The 12,338-nt window shown below is 44.3% G+C and overlaps 1 protein-coding gene and 1 long non-coding RNA gene across 3 annotated transcripts in view; one reads left to right on the top strand and one right to left on the bottom strand.

The window, feature by feature from the left end:
- LOC139267217 (uncharacterized) overlaps positions 1–12,338 on the top strand; it is an 85,507-nt gene that overhangs the window by 13,075 nt on the left and 60,094 nt on the right. For both annotated transcript variants that reach the window (XR_011593857.1, XR_011593858.1), the window contains exon 2: positions 6,244–6,445. This is a non-coding gene — a long non-coding RNA (uncharacterized lncRNA). The remainder of the gene's footprint in view (positions 1–6,243; positions 6,446–12,338) is intronic.
- The window catches only part of rhag (Rh associated glycoprotein), a 59,893-nt gene that overhangs the window by 7,388 nt on the left and 40,167 nt on the right, over positions 1–12,338 (bottom strand). The window contains exons 8-9 of the mRNA XM_070885184.1: positions 6,019–6,134; positions 4,002–4,075 (exon numbers count right to left, since the gene is read on the bottom strand). Coding sequence (XP_070741285.1) covers positions 4,002–4,075; positions 6,019–6,134 — 190 coding nt within the window. The remainder of the gene's footprint in view (positions 1–4,001; positions 4,076–6,018; positions 6,135–12,338) is intronic.

Here is a 12,338-nt window from a genome sequence, read left to right as displayed (position 1 = left end):
TCCTCTCGGAATGAGTGATCACAGTATGATTGAATTTGTAATCCAGATTGAGGGTGAGGAAGTAGTGTCTCAAACGAGCGTACTATGCTTAAACAAAGTGGACTACAGTGGGATGAGGGCAGAGTTGGCTAAAGTAGACTGGAAACACAGACTAAACGGTGGCACAATTGAGGAACAGTGGAGGACTTTTAAGGAGCTGTTTCATAGTGCTCAACAAAAATATATTCCAGTGAAAAAGAAGGGCGGTAAGAGAAGGGATAACCAGCCGTGGATAACCAAGGAAATAAAGGAGAGTATCAAATTAAAAACCAATGCGTATAAGGTGGCCAAGGTTAGTGGGAAACTAGAAGATTGGGAAAATTTTAAACGACAGCAAAGAATGACTAAGAAAGCAATAAAGAAAGGAAAGATAGATTATGAAAGTAAACTTGCGCAAAACATAAAAACGGATAGGAAAAGCTTTTACCGATATATAAAACGAAAAAGAGTGACTAAAGTAAATGTTGGTCCCTTAGAAGATGAGAAGGGAGATTTAATAATGGGAAATGTGGAAATGGCTGAGACCTTAAACAATTATTTTGCTTCGGTCTTCACAGTGGAAGACACAAAAACCATGCCAAAAATTGCTGGTTACGGGAATGTGGGAAGGGAGGACCTTGAGATAATCACTATCACTAGGGGGGTAGTGCTGGACAGGCTAATGGGACTCAAGGTAGACAAGTCTCCTGGTCCTGATGAAATGCATCCCAGGGTATTAAAAGAGATGGCAGAAGTTATAGCAGATGCATTCGTTATAATCTACCAAAATTCTCTGGACTCTGGGGAGGTACCAGCGGATTGGAAAGCAACTAATGTAACGCCTCTGTTTAAAAAAAGGGGGCAGACAAAAGGCAGGTAACTAAGGCCGGTTAGTTTAACATCTTTAGTGGGGAAAATGCTTGAAGCTATCATTAAGGAAGAAATAGCGGGACATCTAGATAGGAATAGTGCAATCAAGCAGACGCAAATATGGATTCATGAAGGGGAAATCATGTTTAACTAATTTACTGGAATTCTTTGAGGATATAACGAGCATGGTGGATAGAGGTGTACCGATGGATGTGGTGTATTTAGATTTCCAAAAGGCATTCGATAAGGTGCCACACAAAAGGTTACTGCAGAAGATAAAGGTACGCGGAGTCAGAGGAAATGTATTAGCATGGATCGAGAATTGGCTGGCTAACAGAAAGCAGAGAGTCGGGATAAATGGGTCCTTTTTCGGGGTGGAAATCGGTGGTTAGTGGGGTGCCACAGGGATCGGTGCTGGGACCACAACTGTTTACAATATACATAGATGATCTGAAAGAGGGGACAGAGTGTAGTGTAACAAAATTTGCAGATGACACAAAGATTAGTGGGAAAGCGGGTTGTGTAGAGGACACAGAGAGGCTGCAAAGAGACTTAGATAGGTTAAGCGAATGGGCTAAGGTTTGGCAGATGGAATACAATGTCGGAAAATGTGAGGTCATCCACCTTGGGGGGGGAAAAAAACAGTAAAAGGGAATATTATTTGAATGGGGAGAAATTACAACATGCTGCGGTGCAGAGGGACCTGGGGGTCCTTGTGCATGAATCCCAAAAAATTAGTTTGCAGGTGCAGCAGGTAATCAGGAAGGCAAATGGAATGTTGGCCTTCATTGCGAGAGGGATGGAGTACAAAAACAGGGAGGTCTTGCTGCAACTGTACAGGGTATTGGTGAGGCCGCACCTGGAGTGCTGCATGCAGTTTTGGTCACCTTACTTAAGGAAGGATATACTAGCTTTGGAGGGGTACAGAGACGATTCACTAGGCTGATTCCGGAGATGAGGGGGTTACCTAATGATGATGATAGATTGAGTAGACTGGGTCTTTACTCATTGGAGTTCAGAAGGATGAGGGGTGATCTTATAGAAACATTTAAAATAATGAAAAGAATAGACAAGATAGAGGCAGAGAGGTTGTTTCCACTGGTCAGTGAGACTAGAACTAGGGGGCACAGCCTCAAAATACGGGGGAGCCAATTTAAAACTGAGTTGAGAAGGAATTTCTTCTCCGAGGGTTGTGAATCTGTGGAATTCTCTGCCCAAGGAAGCAGTTGAGGCTAACTCATTGAATGTATTCAAATCACAGATAGATAGATTTTTAACCAATAAGGGAATTAAGGGTTATGGGGAGCAGGCGGGTAAGTGGAGCTGAGTCCATGGCCAGATCAGCCATGATCTTGTTGAATGGCGGAGCAGGCTCGAGGGCCTAGATGGCCTACTCCTGTTCTTAATTCTTATATTCTTATAACCCCAAAGCTGATTTCCTCATAACCCCGAAGCTGATTTCCTCATAACCCCAAAGCTGATTCCCCTTATGTTTTAAACAACAGTTGAACAATGGAAAGTGTCTCTTTAACAGCTACATTATGACATTAGTCTTCATCCTTATTACTTTACAACATTTTTATTGGCGGGGGTGGGAGGGGGGGCGGGGGGGAGGTGGGAGGTGGCGGGAAAGAAGGAATATTTTGTGCTTATCTGTATGCAGGATGTCCGCCCTGGGGGATGGAACATAGTTCTGTTTTTCCAACATGTTTCCACAATATGCAGTCTTGGGTCAAGCACGGTATGGTCGAATGCAAGGCAAAGCTCTCTCTGTACTGAACTATTTGGGTGGGCTGATTGCCAGTTGCAGTTATGCTGCAACTGATTCCCACTGTCTTAGGTGGAACATCATCTCTTTCAGGTGATCTCGCTACCAGTATAAAGATTAGCAGACGACTCCTGCGTCTGCGCACATACAGAGGCTGAACTCCAGGACATAGTTGAAGTATTTACTGAGGCATACAAAAGCATGGGCCTTATGCTAAACATCCGTAAGACAAAGGTCCACCACCAGCCTGTCCTCGCCGCACAGCACTGCCCCCCAGTCATCAAGATCCACGGCACGGACCTGGACAACATGGACCATTTCCAATACTTCGGGAGCCTCTTATCCACAAGAGCAGACATTGATGACGAGATTCAACACCGCATCCAGTGCGCCAGCGCAGCCTTCGGCCGCCTGAGGAAAAGAGTGTTCGAAGACCAGGCCTTCAAATCTACCACCAAGCTCATGGTCTACAGGGCTGTAGTAGTACCCGCTCTCCTGTATGGCTCAGAGACATGGACCATGTACAGTAGACACCTCAAGACACTGGAGAAATGCCACCAACAATGTCTCCGCAAGATCCTACAAATCCCCTGGGAGGACAGACATTAACGTCCTCGACCAGGCCGACATCTCCATCACTGAAGCACTGACCACACTTGATCAGTTCCGCTGGGCAGGCCACATTGTCCGCATGCCAGACACGAGATTCCCGAAGCAAGCGCTCTACTCGGAACTCCTTCATGGCAAACGAGCCAAAGATGGGCAGAGGAAACGTTACAAGGACACCTTCAAAGCCTACCTGATAAAGTGCAACATTTCCACCGACACTTGGAAGTCCCTGGCCAAAGACCGCCCTAAGTGGAGGGAGTGCATCCAGGAGGGCGCTGAGCACCTCGAGTCTCATCGCTGAGAGCATGCAGAAATCAAGCGCAGACAATGGAAAGAGCGTGCGGCAAATCTGTCCCACCCTCCCTTACCCTCAACGACTATCTGTTCCACCTGTAACAGGGACTGTGGCTCTCATATTGGACTGTTCAGCCACCTAACGACTCATTTTAACAGTGGAAGCAAGTCGTCCTCGATTTCGAGGGACTGCCTATGATGAAAGATTAGCACTAATACACATTTGTCTATTAAATACTCATTGTTGAGATTCAATACTTAAGAGATGTGGTAGAAATGTTAACATTGGAATATGAAAACAACATTAAATTAAAAACAATAAGTGCCCTTTCAGTGCATAAACAGATAAAACACAAGGTTTGTTTATCATTATAAGCTCTGAAAGCACAAAAAATTGGTACTGTTGTGTGAAACTTTACATGAATATATTACAATTTCATACCTCCCAATAAATTTGATCATCAAAACAATTTTGATCTGGTGGCTGTCCCCAAAACGGGATGCGAAGAATGAAACCTGTGAAGAAAGTAAAAAATAGGTTCAACAGGATAAGTAGATCTTTGAATTATAAATAGTTATATCTTCCATTAGAACATTTATTTGTCTACATAGTGAGTGAGAATCCCATCATAGTACAGCTCATAGTATTTCTCGCCTGTCCATACAGACAGTTCCCAGTTCATTAATATTTGCCTCCTGAGTAATATTTTTGCCAGCTTTATAAGTGGCTTTCTGTTATCAAGATCCTTTGAATTATAACTTATTGCCACAATAATCTATTCACCAAACTAGTAAATTAATCTAAATTTTCTTTTGAATATCTACAGGAGAGATATTTTTGTGAACACTTGCTACTTCAATAACAATATACTATTATTGACTCCAATCAAAAACTGTAGTAGTCACCTCTTGATCTGTTGGTTAAAGAAAGAAACTGAGCGTAAGATAATACCCAAAGCTGACAATTTAGGGCAACTCTGCATAGTCAAGGTTACTTTAGCATCCTGAAGCCTAATATTCCACCTTGTGAAAGCAAGTTAGTACATTTTAATGTACCCATGGACTAACCTTTTCTGTAAAACTGAGAAACATTTTACCAGTTTTGAATAGATCATGCTTTGTGTGGTCAGCAGGCATAATCGACCAATCTCATTTTCCCTTTCAGGCCATGATATAATAAATATGTACAATAGTTGCACACTGTAGTTGTAAATTATTGATTGGATGGCTTCAGAAATGGCCAATCATGTATTCATAGTTATTTCTATAACCAGAGGGCATCTTTTCTAACATTGATTACTGAGTTGGAAAATTCCTTTATCACTTAGTCCTGGATGTTTTCTCCAACAGTAATCAGAAGTAGATTCCGCTTTTAGATTACCAGGGACTTGCATACTCAACGTAAGACTGCTAAAAAAATGAATGCAAACTCCTAAAACTGTTGTTGAAAACTGGATAATCATAAATAACTTTAAATCTACATGAATTCTTGTAACATTTTTTGTATAACTAACATATTCACACATTATGACTTTGTTTTGTACTGAAAAGATAGACATAAAATAGGATGAGTAATTTATATAACAATTTTCATATTCACTACCATAACAAAAAGGCATGGTAAGATACAAAAGTTATTAGCCTCACAAAAGCTATCATTGTACAGGTACATGTACAGAAGGGCATTTTGACTTTCTGCACACTACTTTAAGAAAGTCATATGTTCATCCAAATCTAGCCTGGTCTGAATTTGTCATGTTTCTTAAGTAATCTAACTTAGGACAACTTGGACCAGTTTGGACAAGTTTTCATCCGTGCGTTTGATTTGCTGGTGACTCCGATGACTAGATATTTCAGGTAGTCTAATAAAGTTGTGCTCGTATTTGAGGTGAATGGAACAATACCATGAAAGCCTGACATGATCACATTTCGGGCAGGATGAATTATGATTATATTAGTTTTGTCTATTTATCATACAAAGTTTGTACGATAACATGAGACTCAAGTCAAAGTTATTTATAATATTAACCAATTTGATTTTAATCATATTATGAGTTTATTACCTTATTATATCACATTTGTACAGATCTATTTCTGCCACAAAGTGATGCTAAGAGTTGTGTAATAACATGTAAGCCTGTTCCCTTATGTCACCATCTTGACCATCAGATTGTCAGGCTTATAGAGCATGGCCAGTTTGAAAAATTATCATATTTAACTTTAACAGGGGAACCCAGGTTTATACATTATAAATGGGGTGAATGTGTTTTTAAAAATGGGTAACAAATGGCTCTTTAACCGACATCAAGTTCAAAGCCTAGTTACTGACTGCAATTCAAACAATTTTTCTTCACTTGATTGATTGATGCTCTGACTCACGTCAGCACATCATACTGAAGGTTGCATTTGTGACCAAGCTATGTACAGGAAAAAGTATTATTGATATTTTGTTTTCTGACCTGTGATAGTTCCTCCAATGAGGGCCACAGCAAGAGTCGCACCCAATCCAGCAGCTTGGTATCCAGCCTGTCCAATAGCAGTTCTTGTTTTCAGTTGTGGGAAAGTTGACAGAAGACTGATAAAAATAATGTGAAATATTAGAAGTTTTGCATATTACATTAAGAAAAGCATGTATGATGAGTTGTTTCAGTAGATTTGAATTCTCACCTTTCTTTTTTCTTTAGCCCTCTCCTGGGAGATCAGCTACAAGGTACCAGAATGATTCCTCCTTCAACTGAGAGGATGGACTCATTTGGGCATTCGTTTCTACAGAATTTATCTGTACTGTGATCTTACCAGCATTTCCTCCCAAGATGGAGTATTTGATCACAAAATATTACGGATGAGGAAGACCATTCAACTCAATTCTCACATCCTCAAAGACCCGTAAGTCCTCTGTTGCCACATCCAATTGGTCCTTAAATGATTTGATCTGGCTGGCTGAGAGCTAGCAAAACAAATCTATTTATGACGATAAAATTCAAATGTAATTTATATCTAGGATTTAGCTTCCTGTGCTATGCATATGTGTGCTAGACTCCCAGCAATAGCAGCTGAGTAATCCCTTACAAAAAAACTGGATAAATATCTGAGGGGAAAAATTCCTCCATGCAATTCAGGGTAAATTTTGCATGGCGCATCTTTTCTCTGACCAAAAAAGGTCAATCACTGGTCACCCATATACTAAAATGTCATAACTGATAAATCTGCAATCCCAGACTTGCAGAGAGGAGCTGTGCTAACAGGTCATGCTGGTTGGAGATTTGGAGCTGCAATGTTGTAGCCCTTTCTTTGACTTGCACTTCCAGAGTGCTTATTCCCTGCTGCAAGTATGGGATTATAGAATCACCCCAAGGTCTCTTCAGTTGCCCACCCAGCTGAAGAAAAGCTAACGTCCATATTACATAGGAGGATGGGAAAGTACAGTAAAATCTGCAATCCATCTGGATGGTCCCAAAAACTTACACCTCAGATATATATCCAATTCACCCTTACATTTCCACACTATCTGCCTGGGGAGTTCATTCCACACATTCACCAGCCCCTCCATAAAGTACTTAAACAATTCATGCACTTTCCCTCTTCTAAGCTTGAGCCAATTTCCCTGGATGGAGCGTTTGAGCCAATTTTGAACATATTATTGGAATTCAATTTATTGATCCTTAAGAATTTTGAATAATATCAGGTATGCTACAACAGTGCCTCACACAGACTGTTTATCACCTCCTGGGATTTATGCTCTATCCATCTGGTTATACACCCCAAGATCCAGTTTACTTTCCTTACTGTTGCCCTACGATGCTGCTGGTTTCAGTATGCCCCTGATCCCTCTCCTGTGCTGTATAATCGAGAACCATTTTGTTTTATTTTCTTGTTTGCTTTCTTTTCCTAGTCTTGATACTTTGCATTTGTCCATATTAAAGGGGTAATTTTCTAACTTTAAACTGCAGACGATGAGTTTCACCCACCAGCATATTAGAAAATTAGTTCTTAGATGCCATTTGCCACTCATCAGCCCATCTTCCTAATCTATCTAGACACCATTGCATTTAATTTCCCTGTTTCCTATTGTTTGAATACTCCACCACTTCCTCCCAATTTGTTATTTGCAACTTGATATTGTTCACTGTTTTTGATTAATTTTTCAGAGTTTGAAATGCCGATCCAAACTGTAAAGTCCTGTCCCCTCAGTACAGATTCACACGAGGCATGTAGTGAAGTCAAGGTCACTCTGGACCGGCACCTTTATTTCACAGCTCTGGAATGCTGCACTTGCCTGAGACCTGTCCTTATATACCAGTCTCTTGCAAGTGCACCCCTGGTGGTAAGGTATGCTGGTGGTTACAGGTCATATCTTATTACAGTCATGTATAGCATGTTAGGATACAGTTATATATAATAATGTAAGATACATGACATCACCCTCCCCCAAGGTTTTATTGTCTTTATAGGTTCAGTCTCTCAGGTGGTCTACGCTCTCGCGTGGAGCGTCTGAGTTGTGGTTCAGTTGTTTGCCTTGGTGTCTGTTTTTCTTTGGGTGTGGTTGCTGGTATCTCGCCTGGGCTGTCTATTTCGATTGGTGTGATTGTTGTTGACTCGCCTGGGCTGTCTGGGATTGCCCTTTCCTCAGGTTGTTCCCTCTGTCTGTCCACCAGGTGTGGTGCGAGTTCCACATTGTAGTCTGCCTCTAGTTCTGCAGTGTTGTTGGTAAATCTGCTTTTGACTTAGTCTACATGCCTCCGGCAGGTTTTGCCATTGTCCATTTGTACTACTAGTAGCCTGTTTCCTTCCTTGCCCGTTACTGTCACTGCAAGCCATTTGGGACCCCTGCCATAGTTTAGTACAAACACTTTGTCCCCTATCTCATTCCATCTCCCCCTCGAATTTCTATCATGGTACTCAATCAGCTTACGGCGCTTTGCCTCAACGATTTTGTGCATGTCTGGGAGGATTAATGAGAGCCTTGTTTTTAAAGTCCTTTTCATCAACAGTTGCGCGGGGGGATCCCAGTCAATGAGTGTGGATGAGATCTGTATGCCAGCATCAGTCGCGACAGGCGACCCTGCAGCATGGGACCTTGGATTTTAAGCATGCCTTGTTTAATGATTTGCACTGCTCGCTCTGCCTGGCTGTTGGAGGCTGGCTTGAACGGTGCCGTCTTGACGTGATTTATGCCGTGGTCAATTATAAAATCTTGGAATTCTGCGTTGGTGAAGCATGGACCATTGTTACTGACCAACATGTCAGGGATTCCGCGCGTTGCAAACATGGTTGCGAGGTTCTCCACAGTGGTGGAGGTTGTGCTTGAGTTTAAAATGGTGCATTCGATCCACTTTGAAAATGCATCTACAACTACGAGGAACATTTTGCCCATGAATGGGCCTGCATAGTCTACGTGCACCCGCGACCACGGTTTGGTAGGCCAGGGCCAGGGGCTCAGCGGAGCCTCCCTGCTGGCATTGCTGAGTTGGGCACAAATGGTGCACCTTCGGACACAGAGCTCCAAGTCCGCGTCAATACCAGGCCATCAGACGTGGGATCTGGCTATGGCCTTCATAAGAACGATCCCCGGGTGCTCGCGGTGGAACTCCCGGACAAATGCTTCTCTGCCTCGCAGAGGCATGACTACTCGGCTGCCTCACATCAGGCAGTCTGCTTGTAGTAATAGATCATGCATGCGCCTGTGAAAGAGTTTTAATTCCTCGGGGCAGGCATCGCGAGCCTCTGCCCAGTCACCGGTTAGGACACATCTTTTTACGAAGGATAACGTGGGGTCGCTGGCCGTCCAGGCTCTGATTTGGCGAGCCGTCATGGGCGAACCTGTGGACTCAAAGCCATTGATTGCCATGACTATATCACAGTCTTGTTCGTCAGACCCTTCCGTGGTCGCCAGGGATAGCCTGCTGAGCGCGTCGGTACAGTTTTCTGTGCCTGGTCTGTGCCTTATGGTATAGTCGTGGGACGCCAGCCGTTGAATTCGCGCCGAGGCGTTGGCGTTTATTGCCTTGCTCTCGGATAGGAGGGACGTGAGAGGCTTGTGGTCGGTTTCTAACGCGAACTTGGCCCCGAAAAGGTATTGGTGCATCTTTTTGACACCATATACGCACGTGAGCGCCTCCTTCTCTACCATTCCGTACCCGCGCTCCGCCCGTGAAAGTGACCTGGAGGCATAAGCTATGGGTTGTAATTTGCCCGCACTATTAACATGTTGTAAAACGCACCCGACCCCATACGCTGACGCATCGCATGTGAGAACTAGCTTTTTACCTGGATCAAAGAAAGTCAAAACACTGTTGGAACACAGAAGGTTGTGTGCCTTATTGAAGGCGCGTTCTTGGGCGTCCCTCCAAAACCAATCGCACCCCTTCCTGAGTAGCACATGGAGAGGTTCCAGCAGCGTGCTTAAGTTCTGCATAAAGTTCCCAAAGTAATTGAGTAGCCCGAGAAAGGTGCGCAGTTCTGAGACATTCCGGGACCTGGGTGCCAGGCGAATTGCTTCTGTTTTGGACTCTGTTGGGCGGATTCTATCAGCGGCAATCCTTCTGCCCAAAAATTCAACCTCGGGTGCGAGAAACAGGCACTTGGATTTCTTGACTCGTAGGCCTACCCGATCCAACCGCTTTAGTACTTCCTCCAAATTACGGAGATGGGAGTCGGTGTCCCTGCCCGTGACAAGTATGTCATCTTGAAATACAACCGTCTCCGGGATGGACTTGAGCAGACTCTCCATGTTGCGCTGGAATATGGCAGCTGCCGACCTGATGCCGAATGGGCATTGATTGTACATGAAAAGGCCTCGATGTGTGTTGATGGTGGTGAGTAGCTTGGATTCCTCGGTCAATTGTTGCGTCATATACGCAGATGTGAGATCTAATTTTGAGAAAAGTTTACGTCCAGCCAATGTGGCAAATAAGTCCTCCGCTCTGGGCAGCGGGTACTGGTCCTGTAGGGAGACTCTGTTTATGCTAGATTTGTAGTCCCCATAGATTCGTACGGATCCATCAGGCTTCATGACTGGGACGATGGGACTTGCCCAGTCGCTAAATTCCACAAGTGATATAATGCCTTCCCGCAGACGCCTGTCGAGTTCGTGTTCAATCTTTTCCCTCATCACATAGGGTACAGCTCTGGCCTTGTGATGGTCCGGTCTAGCATCCTCTGTGATGTAGATTTTGACTTTGGCCCCTTTGAAAGTGCCCACACCTGGCTGAAAGAAATGTTCAAATCGCTTTATAACTGTTGAGCAGGAGGTCCGTTCCTCTAATGACATGGCATGGACATCATCCGATTTCCAGTTTAGTTTTGCCAGCCAGCTTCTCCCCAGCAGTGCTGGGGGGTCTCCGGGGACAATCCACAGGGGAAGTCGGTTCACTGTCCATTTGTGTGTGACAGAGAGCATGGCGCTGCCAAGGACTGGTACGATTTCTCTGGTATAGGTCCTTAGTTTGGTGTCGACCCTTGTGAATTTTGGTCTGTCTCTTTTATGCGGCCACAGTTGTTCAAATTGTTGAGCGCCCATGAGAGGTTGACTCGCTCCTGTATCCAGCTCCATGTTGACAGATATCCCTTGAGTAGGACCCTCATCATTATTGGAGGCATCCTGTCGTAGGAGCAGCAGCCATTGATCGTGTTGACCCGCTGTACATCGGTGTCCCGGGTACTGTCGCCACCGTCTTCTGGTCCGCTTTCCGACCCATCCGATTCGTATACCAGCCGAGCTGCCGTTTTTTTGCACATGCGGGCCAAATGCCCTGTATATTCACAGTTTCTGCAAACAGCCTGCTGAATTCGACATTCCCTTGATGAGTGCCCACCCCCACACCTCCAGCACAGACTGCTTGCAAAGAATGAGCTGCGTCTGGCTGATCTCTCTTGAGCTTCTCTCAGTTTGTAGTTGATTGCTCGCATTGTGGGTTGATGAGGTGTGAACGGCCGTTCCTGTGGCCCTTGATGGCTTCTGTTGCCACTGCTTGCTGTCGAAGGCCTGTTCTGCTGGTTTTGTCTGTGTGTGGGGGTAGCAGCTTTTCTAATGCTGTGAACTCCTTGTTCCATTATTTCGTTAGTTGTCGTACCTGCATTGTAAATCAACCTCGTTTCTTCTTCCCCTCCCAAGAATGTCTGTGCAACAAGTGCCGCTGCCTCTAAGGTCAGGTTCTTGGTCTCTATGAGCTTTCGGAATATGCCTGCGTGGCCTATTCCTTCAATGAAAAAGTCTCTCAGCATTTCTCTCCTCAGTTCATCAGAGAACTCACATAAACTAGCCAACCTCCGAAGTTCTGCCACGAAGTCAGGTATGCTCTGGCCCACACAGCGTCTGTAGTTGTAGAACCTGTGTCTGGCCATTTGTAGGCTGCTCGCTGGCTTCAGGTGGTCTCTTGCCAGTGTGCTCAAACGACTTGCTTTCTGGTTTCTCAGATGCCAACAGATCCTTCATTAAAGCGTATGTTTTCGAACCACAGCTGGTCAAGAGATGGGCTCTTCTCTTGTCTGCCGTATCGTCGCCTAACCAGTCTTTGGTTACAAAGCTTTGCTGGAGCCTTTCTATAAAGTCCTCCCAATTGTCTCCCGCATTGTACTTTTCATCTGATCCATTGTTCGCCATTCTGTGGATTCTGTAATCCCGTAACCCGTTGCCACTGTAAAGTCCTGTCACCTCAGTACAGATTCATACGAGGCATGTAGTGAAGTCAAGGTCACTCTGGACCTGCACCTTTATTTCACAGCTCTGGAATGCTGCACTTGCCTGAGACCTGTCCTTATATACCTGTCTATTGCAAGT

Source organism: Pristiophorus japonicus, chromosome 7, assembly GCF_044704955.1.
Source record: "Pristiophorus japonicus isolate sPriJap1 chromosome 7, sPriJap1.hap1, whole genome shotgun sequence".
NCBI lineage: Eukaryota > Metazoa > Chordata > Chondrichthyes > Pristiophoridae > Pristiophorus > Pristiophorus japonicus.
This window is presented reverse-complemented; position numbering and strand designations above follow the sequence as displayed.